This window comes from Lachnellula hyalina (assembly GCF_007821495.1).
Source record: "Lachnellula hyalina strain CBS 185.66 chromosome Unknown contig00109, whole genome shotgun sequence".
Taxonomy (NCBI): Eukaryota; Fungi; Ascomycota; class Leotiomycetes; order Helotiales; family Lachnaceae; genus Lachnellula; species Lachnellula hyalina.
The window spans coordinates 71,012-87,081 of record NW_022157223.1 but is presented as its reverse complement, the minus strand read 5'-3'; the positions used below and the strand labels follow the sequence as shown (position 1 = coordinate 87,081).

The window sequence follows — 16,070 nt, the reverse complement described above, 5'->3', positions numbered from 1 at the left end:
TTTTGAAGATACTGTGATGGTACTGGTAGGAATTTCAGGTATGTATGTAGCCCGCCTAAAATTCGACCTCGGCTTAAAGGATTCACTCACGTGCAGATGGAGATAATGTTTTTTGAGAATGTGTTATAAAATTTAGAAGCAATTGAGGGTATAATTATTATTACTATTTATGTATTACTACACCAGCATCACCTTCAAAGGCAATTTTGATTAATTTATACAGGGCTTAAAAGTACCTGCGACTCCATGAGCTCATCTATAACTCCACCCCGGAATCCAAAAATACCCACACAATAACAAAATCATGCATTAATCGGTCTCAGCAGGACTTTCAGGAGGGCTAACTTCCCCAGCAGGAATTCTGTCTCTCAACCACGCCAGCGTAGCTTCTGTTCCTTTCTCCAAAATGGTGTATTTGGGGACTCGGAACCGGTTCATGCTTACATTCAAACTCTGCAATCCTCCCGGTCCACCTAGCAAGCCAATGCGGGCGTTGAGACTGTTGATATCGTTGCTGCTGCAGTCTAAAGACCTCAGCCCTTTCACAGACTCTGGAGATAACTCTCTGATGGTATTGTGGGAAGCAAAGAGTGCAATCAAGTTCGGGAAGTGTTGTCTTAGAGGAGGTAGGGACGTCAGTCGGTTGAAACTGATGTCGAGCTTCTCCAGATGAGGTGCATGAAGATGTTGAATTAAAGGTTGTAGAGAATTCAACGTGTTAGAGCTCAAGTTAAGCTCTTTCAACATGGGCAATTCTAAATCATCCTTCATGAAATTATCGCTGTTCAACTCGTTATGGGCCAAGGAAAGTGTCGTCAGAGTTGCCGCAAAGAAGGCAACAGAAGCTGGTATCTCGTTGAACTTGTTGTGGTGCAACTGAAGCTCCTTGATTGGATCTCTAGCAGCAGCTTCGGCTGCCGAAACGGGGTTGAGCGAGTGAGACTGCGTATTGGATCGATCCAAGACGCCTCCAGCTTTGACAGGCCACTCGAACGAAGAATGATTTGGAGAGATAGGCGAGACAGGAGCGGAATAGAATCCACCATCAGTATCCGTCTCCTTATCGACCTCCTGTTCAGGTGGTGCCATTCGGGCCTTCAAGGCGCGCTTTAGGTCTGTGGCATCCATTCCAGCAAACTTTTTGTCTCTTAGAGGGTTGCCGCTAATTCGGAAAATATCGAGATTGTCCATAGATCCAATTCTTTCGTCTATAACTTTAATGTTATTGCCACTGAAGTTTACATTTTTGACTTTGCTAAGTGAGACGAAACCTTCTGGAATATCTACAATGCTATTGTCCTCAGCAGCAATTGTAAGAAGGGATATCCATGAAATTAAGTCAGGAAGCCTTCCGATTCGATTGGACGAGCAACTGAGTTGATGGAGAGACGGAAGGCTGAGCTGACCGGAGGCTGCCAAACAAGTGAGAGAATTAGATGTCACATCTAAAAGCTGAAGTTTTGGTAGCTCTTCCACGTCGGCTGAGACAAGCGCACCAGAAAGTTTGTTCTTTGCGGCTAGGAGTTCAACGAGAGGCAGGTTGCGTAAAGTCGTGAATGGCAGTGATGTGAGACTGTTCTCGTTGACATTGAGAACTCGCAAATGCACGAGTTCGGCAATTCCCTCAGGCAAAGATGTCAAAGCATTCCGCTGCAATTCAAGAGTCTCGAGCTTTTGCAGGTTAGATATTCTTTCATCCAGAGAACCAGTCAGCTTGTTGTCTCCAAGCTTCAGGTCTCGCAAGGACGGAATCTGGGAGATGACTTCAAAACATTCATTCCCGAGCTTGTTATTGGTCTATATGCAGTTAGTAATAAAACTTCACCTTGTACAACTTACTTACGAGGTTTAGGGTTGTCAACATCTCGAGTCTCCTCAATCCAAGAGGTAAAACTATCAGAACATTTCCATGCAGGTCTAACGTTTCCAGCCCGCCGAATTGATTTCCTTTGGCATCCTCATCATCCATGTGCTCACGTGGATCAATATCAGGAAATATATCGTCATGAATCACTTCAAGCTCATTACCAGCCGCGACAAATCTTTTCAGATCTACAGTCTCGGCCCATGATCCATCTTCAATCGCATCCAAATTGTACATATTCATGACTTCCTGGGGTATCTCCTTAAATCCCATTGCTGCGATGTTCAATCGCCCATCGGATCGTGCAGAATCGATACGCTTGCGAAGAATGCCTTTGGAGCTGTTCTGGCCGACTTGCTGGTTGAAAGGGTCACCCGCAAGACCGAAATCGAAAGTCCCGCTTGGAATCACAGGTACTTCCTGGCCCTTTAATCCAGTATCAGTCGCCATTTTTGTGGCAGCAGCTCGCTTCGCGGCTTTAGCTTTTGCAATTTGATCACGAAGTGCCATAGAGGATTTCCTTGGGGTAACATCTTGAACATCTGACGATACAGAAGCTGCTGTAGTCGTTGCAGAGATTTTAGAAGTAGTTGAAGTAGCTTCGGAAGATGTATTTGAAAACGCAGTTGACTGCTTCTTTGGGTCAAATCCAATTCGATCGATGTCACTAGCTTTGTTCAATGCCGGCATTGAAGGCTTGCGGAATAATCCATTGACAGAAGCACGTGGTTTCAGTGGGCGGGAGGCAATTGTCTTGCTTCCTTGTCTGACGCCTGGTATCCTAGCTGTGGATTTGACAGGGCTTGGCGAACGCTGTGCCAATGCGCCATACTTGGGATACAGCTGTTTTGAGGTAGAAGTATCTGGTGTGTGGGGTATATTGGCGCGTATAGTTGATGGTGTTTTAAGTGACTTTCCAATGTTTGCAAGACTGGGTCGTTTCGATGGAGTCTTGAAAGTGTTTGTAGAAGCACGGAAATCCACAGGAGCGGCTTGGACAAGTCCAAGTCCTGGTCCCCCGCTTGAGCTAGGTCTCGAGCTCACCGATCTAGATGGTGGCCGCATGGATCCATCTGAAAGGTGACTAGAGCCCGGCCTGGAGAATTGGAGGCCACTAGATGGAGGACGCAAAGGGCTTTCGGAGATGAAGAAGCTTGAATTCCTTTTTCGCACTACAGGAGAAGGCGGTATGCTCTGCAAAGTCTCCATTGTTCGTTCCGAGAGTGATGGCCGGGCCCTTCTAGGAACCTTCGCTTTGCTAAGCAGCTCGCCCTCTGACTCTTCCAAGATAGGACTCTCATCTTCTTGAAAGACTCCTTCTTCTCCCCTATTATCAAGCCGTAATTGGTCGTCACCGGAGAAGTTTCGAGAGGGTTTTTTGAAGAGGGTTTCACGACTAGGCCGTTGGGAGACGTGTTGATTTGAGGGAGTGAGACCGCCAAATGAATTGCGGTTTTTGGATGGGGTCGCAGGATTGCGCAGCTTCGATGGGGTTGAGGTCGAGGTCGAACTCGACGAAGAGAGTCTGTCGCTGGAGGGGGCATTTCGAAGTCGCGGATTGACGATAGATGATTTTGCAGTTTGCTGCAAGTTCAAGTTCTCTCTGGATGGAGCAGGGCGCAGGCCAGCACGGGGCACAGGCAGCTTCGAAGGTCTAGGAAGCCCAGACGGTCTGGTCCCGCTGGTCGACTGATCCATGATGTGGATTGTGATTGCGACACCGGTATGAACAGGGAAGGTATAGAGTATTCAGGAGTTGTACATAATGTTGACTGCGGCGTCAATAAACAATAGGCGGGCGTACTTGTAAACAAACCTGGGGAATTGTGCAGATGGAAGCTTGTTACGAATGATTTGAAATGCAAGAGTAGGAACAGCAAAACTAATGAGTTCGGAATATTAGGTACAAGTATCTCTGCTAAGCTGCACCCCAGGAAAGGACTGGTGTGAGCGTCGTTAACCTTCGTTGCCAGGGCCAGGAAAGTGCTGAGCGGGTGAAGCTTTGACACCAAATTAACCTCGGCACGGACCAATGATATCCCCTGTCTCCATGAGGCTGATTGTGGCTGGTTGTGGCTGGACTGGTAAACAAAAAGACATTGAAGAGCCCTCAGCTAACAATATATATATTATATATATTATGTACCTTACAGCTTTATGTGAACGTATTTAAGCTCTTTGCGGCTTGATATAGTTAATATATTCAATTCTCCCAATGCTTCACTTATTGATTGCAGCATACATCATATTGATCACTTCACGTGTCTCCCAGCCTCGTCCATTTTAATCGCCCTGGAGACCGGTCCGACCTTTTTCCAGCCCCGGCTATTTTGAAACGACCCCAGCTTTTGCTATCGCATCGCATCGCAACATCCGCCCCCCCAAGATTCAAGAATACCTCCTGGCGCATTCACAAGATTGCCCTCCCACTCGCTCTTGCTTCACTCAGGACGATACAAGACGATACCGATTGCGTCGTTTGCCATCTTGCTGTATACCTAGACGCGCCGCCCGTTTTGTTTCCCAGGAATCTCTTGCGCGAAACGAGACACAGGCACAAGTACAGTACCTGCGCAACAAGCTTCACCAACCATCTGATCTTTCCAAATCCTTCACTAAATCCGAATACATCTGTTATTACCTGGTACGAACTACGCGACTTGGCTACACAACCCAGCTGACCTGTCCGTAGACCTGCTGCAAAAAAGACAGTCACTATGTCATCCCCCAGCTCCTTCGAGGAGACGGCCACTCCGCTCGAGGGTCCCTCTACCCCGCAGAATCAAGAGATGGATCTGCCTCCTAGACATGATACACATCGATCTGCATCCCCGGCTACCTCAATGATGGTTGTTCCTGGCTCGACACTTCTCACATCCTCCATGACCCCGCCACCATCCTCCCAGAACCCAAACTCCCGTCATACGCTCACCTCAAACCGCCAATCTCCCACACCAAACCCGTCGATTCTGTCATCTCCTCCACCTACCATAGTCAACGGTGTTAAGAGAGAGCCTGCTGGTTCCTTCAAAAGGCCGCCTCCCGACCAAATTGCCAGCGCTGCCCTGAGGAACTTCGTGAAATGCTTCACGAAGCCTTATCATTTTGTTCAACCATGGATATTTCCGCTCGAGAGGCTCGCATGTCTGAAGCTCATTGCAAGTTGCAGTATAATCTACTCACCATTGAAAGCGAGGAAGCTGTAAAGCATTTAGAAGTGGAGCATGACATGACTCTTCGTGAGGTTGACCTCCTCCAAATGCGCGTTCGAGATGCACAGGCGCCCCCAGAGCTTGATATGTACAAGAAGCGGTGCCAGAAGCTCGAAGAGCTTCTAAGTAACGTCTCTGAACAGCTGCGCAGAGCCAAGAGATTGATTATCTCCAAGGATGATGATCTCTCTGACATGCACATGGAGGCCAAACAGCTGCGAGATCGCATCCGTCAAAACCGCAAACATATCAACGAAATGCGTAGCCCTGGCGGTCCACTCCATATAATCAGCCTCCAGAACTCTCCTGTGACTCCACAGCAATACCGGTCAACTCCTAAGCACACGCCAATGACCAACAGATCCATTCGCCAAGCCCGTGATCATAGCCAGGAGCCATTTGCTGCTTTGCTTCTTGCCGATCGGGTTTTGAGCCAAGAAAACAATAGTGCACCCTCAACCCCAATCATTAGCAGACGCCCGGATCCACGAACCCCAAACAGACACAGCCGTGGAGTTCAGTCACTCTCATCTCTACCCAATACGCCCCGATCTGGTAGACCCGGCACAGCTAACTCTACTCTTCTCCCATCTGTCCAGTTCTCGCCTCAAGCCGAGACTCGTGTTGCGAATACTCTTTTTCATGGAATAGTTCAACAGTCTCGAGAGCGACGCCACAAGTCTCGTGATAGCACCATCTCTGCTTCTGATACTGAAGAGATTGCTCGAGCTGCTGCTGAATACCGTGGAGAGAGCCAAGATATTCCTGAGAGTCAGGCTAGCCAGAGTGCAACTGAGATGCTTCGACTCGATCCACGCGAATCCTTTGAGGTTGCGGCATCTAGAACTACAACGCCAACACCTGCTGGAGATAAGAGGTAGGAACTTCCTTTGGCTTCCAGGCCATTCCAAGCATTCTCTAAATATCCTAGAAGAGCTGTGACTAATCTGTTTTGTAGTCTGCAACAATCCAAGATCTTTGGTGGACTTACTAAGCCCGTTATTGAAAAGAGAAAACACACAGAAGAGTACAGCAGGGAGTATTCTACAAAGAAGGTTCGATCTAATGCAAATGGAGGTATTGGCTTGGGAATCGGCTTGGATTCTACTCGAGCATAAGCAACAGCTTCATCCGCAACCGGAAAATGTTATTCTCTACTTCAACTAGTGCTGTTGCAGCACCGAATGCGACTCTCTCATCCTGTATGACGGCCCTCGTAACGAATGTATGACTTTGGATTTGCTTGGGCGTCTTTTTTTCTCATTGCTGAAAGTCTCACTGAAGACTTTCCGGGGGTAAAGCAATTTCTCTTCTCCTTCAACCAACAATTGTACTATAGCAAGAATCGTTCACGGCGTTGGTCTGGCGATATCCCACCATTTGGTTTTTTAGCGGCAGTTAGGGTGCTATGTGGTTGGACTTTGCCGGATACCATGCCATGAATCATATTTGGATGGAAGCGCTGGTGCATACGAATGAAAAGAGTTTCCGAGGAATGACAGATGTGCCTCTGCACTTGTGAATAGCCCAACTAAGGTACCGGGTAGCTTTAGGCATCAAGAATCTGTAGCCCTGGACATGCAGTCAGATCCTTAGCCCAGCAGATTCCAGGTTTAATTTCCAAAAATTGCCCTTGAATAGGAGCATGCTTCATGAGATTTGTTGTGTTGATGAACCAATACATTCAGTATCTTACCGCGTTTGCCAGTGCCCTTTCCTCTCCTCTCCTGTCCCCCCTGGCTCTCCCGTGTTGATAACAACGGCTCTCAAGTTGGCAAGTTGCATTACAATACGGACGTAAAGACTGCGCCACCACGCTGTCGCACGACTCGACTTTATCCAGCCTCTTCGAACGGAGCAACGGCAACTAACTGGTTGACAAAGTTATGGTGCAGCTATCGTCACTTAATACCGATTATACCGTGTCTCGTATTCCCTTGGCGGCAGCCTTCCCTTGGACGTTCTCTACGTGTACGAAATAACTGTCGGAATAAGGGACTAAAACTCGCTTGGTGCATGTACAAGTAGAGGACGTTGATAGAGCTTAAAGGCTTACTCAGCAGAATGCGAGGCGACCAATCATAACTCCGCATTCTCCGAATCCCACCCCACCCCCATTCACGGTTTCAACATCCTGCCCTTCTGAGCCTCTGCATATTGTTTTCCATCAAATCCTACCGACGCGCTTAGGAGTCAATATTCTGCGAGGCTGAGAAGGAAGATTCAATGACGAAGCCTTCTCGTCATTTCTGTCTCTACTTTCACGCCGACCGTGCAAGCACTGCGGCAGATATAAGACAAGGAAGGTAAGCTTCTCAACCGACCTGATTGAAATCAATTTCAAAATAGCCTACCGTACCTACCTACCTACCTACCTGCATCTACATATAACGGCAATAACTCCCGCTTCTATTCATTCAATTCAATCAACATCAGTTTGAAGGCTGACTAAACCCCCAAAGTTGCGGGACTTTTATTTCACAGCTCGCTTGATTGAAAAAGAAACCCTTTGTCTTGAGCAACTCGTGTTGCAATTTTACTCTTCGATCGTGGCGCAGCATCCTTTCTAGGCTACAAGAGCGAGCGCCTTTACCGCCCGCCAACCCACTACTTCCAAACACGGCCCGTCTCGCGAAGCGATACATATCTGTACTGGTATTAGAGAGTAGATAGAGCCTCGTCTCATTTCTGCTTTCCCCCTTAGAAAAATCGAGTCAGCGGCATCATACCATGGCGGACGGGATGCAAGATTATTTCATGGGCGGCTCAGAGGCTGCAAATAGTGGGGCGCGGGATCCTCTTGATTTCTTGACCTCAAATATCCCTTCGAGAACGACGCCAATAAATCCCATGTCCATCTCGAGGCCGTCCAATTTGAATCTGAATCTATCCGAAGATGCTATGCTCGCTATGTTGAAGCAGATTCAGGATATTTTTGACTCGGAGCCGGAGGATGAGAATGAGGATCAGGTGATGGCGGAGGATGAGGAAGATGTTGAGGAAGAGGTAGATCTTGAAGATCAGCAGAGGAGGATGGAGAAGTTGAAGATGGGTCTTTCGCCGCTGGCTCAGTTGTGGTGGTCTGGTTCCGAGAAGATTGATTTGGCTGCGGAGAAGTTGGCGGATAGGAGTCGAGAAAGTAAGTTCAACAACCCTTGAAAATGTTTCTTCCACGTTTATCACCTATCTTTGCTTCGCTTTCACTATCGCTTTCACTTTTACACCAAAGAAATTGATATCTTGTACTACGGTTGTTGTGATATGGCACTTCCTCTAAACTTCAACACCGTCCAAGCATCTCTCTAATATTCCCAGCAAAATGGAGAATACCATTGGGAGATTCCGGCATCTTAAATTTCTTTCTTGAAATATTAAGGGCACATACCCTCAGACATGCCTTGAAAATCCATATTCTACGCCTCATTGGAAACTCCTGTGCGGACAAAGGTAAGTCCTCATATCACCCCCAACTGCCGAGACTAAATTCAGTAGATGAGAATCGTGGCCGCGTTGTTGCATCAAACTATTTACCTTCAATAATTCTTCAATTAAAAGATACCTCTTTGCTGCCTTTTGCGATACCAGTTTTGTACAACATTTGCATGGACTTTGGTAAGCTATCTATCTTCAAGCAGACGCGAAGAATAGCGTGCTGACTTCCCTAGACCCTGCTCAACTCCAGGCTTCGAATTCATTTCTCTCCAAAGAACTCATCGAGCTCATCTCAGGTCCCGCCTTGAACGAATGCAGAGCATTTCTCGTATACATCTGCAGAATACTTAATCTTATAGTCACGCAACGTAAGTGATGGAAATCCCACCCCCCTCCCCCGTGAAACTCAACTAATAGATGACCAGCTGCTGAACCAGCAAACGCTCCTGAACACTTGGTGATGGTCCTCTTTCAGATTGCAGTTGATAGAGAATCACCATGTGATATGGATGACTACGTGGCTCTTGTCAAAACAGCGGTGGCATATATGAAGCACGAGAAATTCCAAAAGGCTTTGGTAGCGCAAGGAGGCATAGATACAAGTCTATCGGTCCTAGTCGATTCGTATACCCGATTCGATTCTGCTCCCTCAATCGGTACCTCGTCACCGGATCAAGACGAAGCAAGAGCCCTATCAGAAATGCGCAGCAGTCTCAATCAAGTATTTGCAGACGTCTCGGTCTTACCAGAATTCGTAGAAGCATACCCGGTTATCTCGCCGGTCACCAGTTCGCTACGCCGCTGGCTCTCAAGCCCGCAACTCCAACTCCAAGTCTGCGCATGCATTATGCTTGGAAATCTAGCCCGCTCCAAAGAAGCATGCATAGAATTCGTGCACACCTCGCAAGTGCACCGCCCCCTCACCTCCATCATCACCGAAACCAATGACTCACAACTCCTACACTCCGCCATCGGCTTCCTCAAAAACCTCGCCCAGCCCGCCGAAAACAAAGAGCTCATCGGCACCGACGAAATCTGGGCCGGCTTCCCCCGCCTCTGGCTAATGGACACCCTGCAACCCGTACAACACTCCTCCATCTCCCTCGCGCGCCTCCTCATCGACCGGACCTTTGAAAACGTACGGCGCGTATGTCGACGCCTCTCCAAAGACGAAGACTCGCCCGCGTACCAGCGCTCCAACCTCTCGCTCCTCATCGCGCTCTTCGACCGCACGGACATCGAGCCGGTCAAGATGGAGATCTCGCGGCTCATCACAGCAGTCTGCCGCACCTTCAATACGCACTCCTTCACGAACCCCGACATCATGACGCGCGTGCGCCGCAATTTCTTCACCATGCACCCGGACGTTGGTCGGCCTCTCGCCTTCATGGTGTCGCAGACCAAGTGGCCCGTCGTGCGCTCGGAAGGCTGGTTCGTATTCGCGCTCATGGCGCATTTCCCCGACGGCGCGCAGTGTATCAGCGATATGATGCAGGACGTCTCCGTCTTTCAACCCCTCGTCGAACTCCTCACGGGTAAGAACATCGTCGATTATAAATCTCCCTCCCCTTCTGCACCTACCTCCGCATCCACACCTGTCTCCCCCGCAGCTAGCTCCACTTCTCCCTCCGCCTCCGCATCAGCCTCAGCATCTTCCCCCCACCACTTTCCCCCTCGACTCCCCCACCCCCCCAAAACCGCAACCACACGCCCAAGCCGCAGAAATGGCGCGTCTCGACCGCGAAAACGCACTCGTAATGGTAAACGAGCTCCTGAAAAACATGGGCGGCCAGATGGCGGTGATGCGCAAGACGCTCTTCGAGGACTTGCTTAAGGGCGGCGGACAGTTGGTTATGAGTTATAGGGAGGCGCAGCCGATGTGGGGGGATAAGACTAAGCCGAAGAATGAACGGGTGCGGGCGGGGTTGAATTTGCAGGAGGCGACGGTGGAGAGTTTGAAGGAACTCATGGGTTGAATGGTTGTTGGGTTAAGCAGTGGTGATGGATGGATGCAATACTAGATGATTAATTGATTAATACATACACGGAATGGGATGGATAGAATGGGATAGGAAAAATTTAAGAAGCGTTTTTGATCATCTTGATTTCGGACTAGTGATGATGATATGTTATCCCTTTATTTGAAAGTAACAAAGCTCAAATTGTGAAATCCTAGATGATGAAAAACAGACAGCATATTTCAAGCAACAATTAAAAGGACATACATTACTACACTACAGTTAATATATACCAACCCTGGTTATGTAAAAATAGAACATCCATCTACTCTATACCATATCTCATCTCCCCATCTACTGCATACGCCTTCCTAAACCCTCCCCTCAAGCCCCAGCAAAAACCTCCCAACCCCCTGCGAAACGCCCCTCACCATACCCCTCAGCACCAACCTCACACTCTGCCCATTCCTTTGGAGCCTGTAGACCCAAAGTAGAGCAGCAATGACCGCGAGGGATTTCGTCAGTGTTTTTACGCGTTTGATGGCTAGGCCGCGGCGCGTGTATGTGATGTCCCAGTCTTTCCAGGTGGGGAACATACAGCGGAGTGTGAAGTTGAGTTGCGAGTATCTATATATAGTAAGTATACATGTCACCACGTGCGACAAGATGTTTGAGAATGAAGGGTGGTGGGAGAGGGGAGGGGAGGGGAGCACATACGGATAAACAGTCGAATTCCACCCGCTCTCCGTCTGGTACCAACTCCGACACCCCCCGGTATTCCAAACCCTCTTCTTCAACGCCCCCTGAATATCCCGCGCCCACTCCACCTCCGCCTCCTTCTTAACCTCCACACGCTCCACCGCGCCCTCTAACAGCGGTTTAACGAACTTGAGAGTCAGGTTCACCATGTTTTCCGAAGCGAGGATCACGGAGGAGTGGCCCGTCGCGGTGTTCGGCCCGAAGATGGTGAAGAAGTTCGGGAACCCGTCCATGGCTACGCCCATGTACATCTGCGGGCCCCCTCGCTCCTGCCACACGTCGTGGATGTTCTTGCCACCGCGTCCGACTATCGAGAGCGGGTGCAGCCATTGCGTGGTTTGGAAGCCGTTGGCGAGGATGATGATATCGGCTGGGAGCGTTGTGGATTCGGCTTCTTCTGGTGCCGAGTCTTGCTGTTTGGCTGGGCCGATGGTCACGGAGTTCGAGGAGACGGATGTTAGAGGGAGGGTGGTGAGTTCGATTCTCGGGTCTTTGAGCCCGGGAAACCATGTAGCGTCGAAGATACGTCTCTTGCAGCCCACACCGTAGTCAGGCGTGAGGATCTCGTGATACTTCTCGGGGACGGATGCTTTCATGTGCTTGAGGAGTTTAGCTTCCAGTTTTGCGCGTTCTTTGGCGTGGTAGTCTTCGGAGCCAAAGAGACGCCAGTCGTATTCTGCGCCGGTGGCCATGATGAAGCGTAGGGTTTTGCTGAAGCCGGGGAGGTTGTTGTTGAGCCAGGGTGCCCATTTCTCCCACCATTCTAGGCCTCCTGGCGGGAGGGCTCGTGGGACTACCCATGGAGGTGAGCGCACTGCAGATAAATGTTAGCGTTACTTCTTCAAGGTGGTTAGAGCAGTTCAGCACTATTCATGGTTGTAGGACATTTTGGAAATGTCTGGAGCCTCGAGCTCGACCAATGAGAAATTGTCTCAGAGCGCCCCCATAAGTTTGAAATATGAATGAAAGCAATCTCGAGTATCTTACTTAGTTGTGTTACTGATTTAGCGCCGTAATCTTTAGTGAGACGAGGAACGAATTGAGCTGCACTGCAACCAGTTCCGATAACAACGACATCTTTGTCCTTGAGATCTATGTCATATCTCCACCTTGCCGAATGGAAGATTTCTCCCTTGAACGTATCTTGTCCCGGAACATTCTCTGGCCATATCTTAGGCTCTACTAGACCGCCGACGCAACTGATGAGTACCTTGGCTCGAATTTTCTCCTCTATGACATAGACGGATAGTGGGCCATCACTTGCAATCTTTTGAGCTCGGTCGTATTCGCTGAGGTCTCCTACTCCAGCGGTCAAGGTCTGTAGTGTCACCTCCCAGACCTGCTCCGATTCCAGCCATTTGCATTCCCTGATGTCTGAATTGAGCTGGATCTTGTCGATGATCTCATACTTCTCACAAACACCTTGGAGATATTTGACAATCTCAGGACCGCTGGGGTGAAAAGTCGTCCAGTCGGGATTTGGTGAGAATGAAAACGAATAGAAGATCGCGGGGCTATATGGAGGATTAATTAGTAGACAATCTGAGGATGTACAAGTAGGTGGTGGAGTACACATCGCAAGCAACACCTGGATATCTGTTGATCCACCAGGTTCCTCCAATTCCAGACTGCCTGTCGAAGATTCTGAATTGGTCGAATCCGAGCTCTTCCTTCAATCGACAGCCCATAGCAATGCCTGATTCCCCTGCACCAACAATGGCGACTGGGTAGTATGTGTAACTGCTGGCATCGTAGCCATTATCTTTCCGTATTCTCTGTCCGACCATCTTAACGAGCCGCCGACTATGAGAAAAGTTGAGGGGAGGAATGGAGTGGAATTTAGAAAGAAGAATAGGCAGCTATACATATTCCTGGGGAGAGGAGAAGGGATACCTCATCCTAGCCTAGTGCTACCTAGGTACTCCGTAAATAGCCCATGTCAAGCGGGGGGACCCCGGACAATATCCTTGTACCGAGGCGTAGGTACTCGAGGTACAGTACACCGTATGGTATGAGGAGACGAGGAAGGCTAATAGCTAGCACAGCTGCAATGTCAACGTCCTTCAGAGGATTGACTGGACTTGATCCAAAGAAATGACAGATACCTACTCATATTCGTAAACAATGAACTGCCCTTGAAACCTTCTGAGAAAGGTTCCTTTGAGGCAACCATTACTTCGTATGTACAGTACAGTTGCATGCACATTAATCGACATGGGCATTCTAGTTCTACTGCCGCAGAATCCGCTGTCATACCCAGGCCCGGCCAAACGCTTCCGTAGTTCAGCTGATACATACACGCGCTATACTCGGATTGGGATTGTTGAACGAGTAACTCATAAACCTTCCCCGATCGACGTTTAATAAGTCTTTGCTCTAAAGTAGGGTACCGTACAGTAAGCAGCCAACGGGGCACCAACAGCACCAGGGAGCGTGTCGCCACACCCGCCGCCACCAAGCGAAGCTTCAGAAGCTCGACTGTAATCCATGTCTTCTCTGTTATAACTTAGTCTCCCTCCCCCGAATACTCTGGGAGTCATGCTCAAGACGACCACGCATTTTACCAAGGCATTAAGATCCATACACCACCATGCCGCCTCCATTATCTCCAATGCCCCGCAGATCGATACCCTTTACTGCGATACCGACAACGTCCCCCTCGAGCAATTCCGCCAACGGGCTTTCGTTCCAGAAAAGCCGATTCGCATAATACAGGACAGAGACTCACCGCGAAAAAAAACAGCCCAGTCTCTCCTCCCAGCACAGCAAAAATGGTTCTCTCAAGCCTCCTCACTCATCCAACCCGGTATCCCTAGCCCACCAGGTGCAAACCTAGTCGTCCCATCGCAAGAATACCTCTCCCAATTCGCAGACACAATTCTACCCTACGAATTCATCCTCCCCCAAAACCCCAATCCCAACTATCCCCCACAGCCACCGAAAATTGGCAACGCCCAGGATGAAGTAAGCCAGGTCATAGCCTCGCTGCTAGCACACTCGCCAGACGCGACTTTCCACCGCTTCAACGCGCCACTATCGCTCTTCCTCCACGCCTACAAAACCTCGCTTTGTCCTCGCGACCGCCTCTACATCGCACAAGCGCAAATCGCCGATCTGCCAGCGCAGATGCGGGATGATTTGCCGGTGCCGCGAATTGTGCGGGAGGCGGGGAGAGGGGATGTGTATGATGCGAATGTATGGATGGGCATCCCCCCTACATATACACCGTTGCATAAAGACCCGAACCCGAATCTGTTTGTTCAGTTGGCGGGCTGGAAGCGGGTCAGGCTTTTTACGCCGGGGATTGGGGTGGGGATTTTTAGGAGCGTGCAGGGGAAGATTGGAAGGAGGGCAGAGGGGGTGTTCAGGGGGGAGGAGATGATGGAGGGGCCGGAGAGGGATGTGTTGGATGAGGATGTGTGGAGTGCGAATGCGAGGATGGAGGGTTTTGAGGTTGATGTTGGGCCTGGTGAAGCGTTGTTTATTCCGAAGGGCTGGTGGCATAGTATTAAGAGTGTAGGGCCAGCCGTGACAGCATCGGTAAACTGGTGGTTTCGTTGAACAAAGTATATCGAAATCGTGCAGTGTTCTTGGAAATAAGATGGGCGTAGCTTTGGCTGCTTCGGAAGTCCTGGAACATACTAGCTACAGTCACTTCCTAGAGTCATGGGCTTAGAATGAGGCCAAGCGAAGCTTCGTCGGAGTTGCAACAAGAAAGCACAGTATGCTTTTATGGTTTCATAGCTCAAAGCATTTCTTCTCAATCCATCACCAACAGCCCTTTCATCCGCTACCACCAACCTCTTATTCTCCGTTCTTTTGCTTCAACTTACTCTCCCGAAGAGCCTTCATCGCCTGCACATCCTTGAACAAACTCAAATCCAACGGCATTCTCTCTCCCATCCACACCGCCCTCTGCGTATGATCCCTACAATTCCCTCATCAGCACAGATATAAACTCCTCCCCCAAATGTCATCATTATCACAGAGCTTCGGATCTTATATATGAAAAACAGAAAGAACTTTTTAGAAACATACCTCTCCCCTTCATCATGCTCGCCCGTCTCGGCGTTAACAGTATTCGGATGCACCAATGCACTGAGCGGACCCCGGTTGATCACGAGCCAGGGTATGAACGCCCCGAATTGCGCGGGCGTGAATAGATTTACTTCGAACATGGCCGTTGGGTGCGGGCCGATGGGCGTGTCCCAGAGGCGGTAGATGCGGAGTTCGGGGACTGTGGGGGGAGACTGGTTAGTGGGGTGTGGGGGATGGGGAATGAAGGGGGATGAGGGAAGTGATAGTAGGGATAGAAGTGATAGTAGAAGTGAAAAGGGGACAAGGGAGAATCGAAACAACAAATACAATCACGTCGAATCCTCTCCCAAAGTTCAGCCGCGAACTTCTTCTGCATTTCATTTTTCTGGAAGTAATATATGTGTACATCACTTCATCTCAAGTCAGCTTCTTTCTTCCCATCCTCTCTTCAAAACAGCTTTCAACTTTATCATTCATCTGGGAGAAATATAGAGAAGCTTACAAAGCACCCCTCACACCATTATCCAACGGCTCCGTGAACTTCTTATAACTCTCACTCAGGACGCCTGTCGAGGGGTTGACATATGACTTGCCATCTGCAGCCTTCTCGTCCGGTAGTGGTGGGGCGTCTTCGTAGCCTGCTAGGGGTGACGGATATATGTAATGAGAGCCCATGGTCGGGATTTTGAGTGATGTCAGGTTAGAGATGAGATGGTTAGAGAGGTTATCATTTACTGAAAGAAAATTAAGATGAGAAGAGAAAGAGACTTGTGAGGAGGAGGAGGTGACGAACGAAGCGCGGGGTCT

The 16,070-nt window shown here is 49.3% G+C and overlaps 6 protein-coding genes across 6 annotated transcripts; 3 read left to right on the top strand and 3 right to left on the bottom strand.

Annotated features, from left to right (window-relative positions):
• Nucleotides 1-309: 309 nt before the first annotated feature.
• lrrc40 (Leucine-rich repeat-containing protein) lies at nucleotides 310-3,562 on the bottom strand (the record flags this gene model as incomplete). The annotated part of the gene is made up of 2 exons (XM_031151394.1): nucleotides 310-1,797; nucleotides 1,844-3,562. The coding sequence occupies 2 exons, from the start codon at nucleotides 3,560-3,562 to the stop codon at nucleotides 310-312; spliced, it is 3,207 nt and encodes a 1,068-aa protein (XP_031003810.1).
• A 1,417-nt stretch (nucleotides 3,563-4,979) lies between these two features.
• Nucleotides 4,980-6,194, top strand: LHYA1_G006455 (uncharacterized protein; the record flags this gene model as incomplete). The annotated part of the gene is made up of 2 exons (XM_031151393.1): nucleotides 4,980-5,953; nucleotides 6,035-6,194. 2 exons carry the CDS (start codon nucleotides 4,980-4,982, stop codon nucleotides 6,192-6,194), a joined length of 1,134 nt encoding a protein of 377 aa, XP_031003807.1.
• A 1,612-nt stretch (nucleotides 6,195-7,806) lies between these two features.
• On the top strand, nucleotides 7,807-10,484 carry LHYA1_G006454 (uncharacterized protein; the record flags this gene model as incomplete). The annotated part of the gene is given in 6 exon segments (XM_031151392.1): nucleotides 7,807-8,215; nucleotides 8,392-8,523; nucleotides 8,566-8,688; nucleotides 8,742-8,876; nucleotides 8,934-10,105; nucleotides 10,119-10,484. The coding sequence occupies 6 exon segments, from the start codon at nucleotides 7,807-7,809 to the stop codon at nucleotides 10,482-10,484; spliced, it is 2,337 nt and encodes a 778-aa protein (XP_031003808.1).
• Nucleotides 10,485-10,837: 353 nt separating this feature from the next.
• Nucleotides 10,838-13,012, bottom strand: LHYA1_G006453 (Baeyer-Villiger monooxygenase; the record flags this gene model as incomplete). Its single annotated transcript, XM_031151391.1, has 4 exons — nucleotides 10,838-11,093; nucleotides 11,184-12,039; nucleotides 12,213-12,739; nucleotides 12,780-13,012. The coding sequence occupies 4 exons, from the start codon at nucleotides 13,010-13,012 to the stop codon at nucleotides 10,838-10,840; spliced, it is 1,872 nt and encodes a 623-aa protein (XP_031003811.1).
• A 427-nt stretch (nucleotides 13,013-13,439) lies between these two features.
• JMJ30_1 (Lysine-specific demethylase) lies at nucleotides 13,440-14,786 on the top strand (the record flags this gene model as incomplete). The annotated part of the gene is made up of 2 exons (XM_031151390.1): nucleotides 13,440-13,556; nucleotides 13,773-14,786. 2 exons carry the CDS (start codon nucleotides 13,440-13,442, stop codon nucleotides 14,784-14,786), a joined length of 1,131 nt encoding a protein of 376 aa, XP_031003812.1.
• Nucleotides 14,787-15,029: 243 nt separating this feature from the next.
• Nucleotides 15,030-15,938, bottom strand: Y212 (putative 21.2 kDa protein; the record flags this gene model as incomplete). Its single annotated transcript, XM_031151389.1, has 4 exons — nucleotides 15,030-15,153; nucleotides 15,264-15,462; nucleotides 15,597-15,673; nucleotides 15,766-15,938. 4 exons carry the CDS (start codon nucleotides 15,936-15,938, stop codon nucleotides 15,030-15,032), a joined length of 573 nt encoding a protein of 190 aa, XP_031003832.1.
• Between the last annotated feature and the right edge of the window lie 132 nt (nucleotides 15,939-16,070).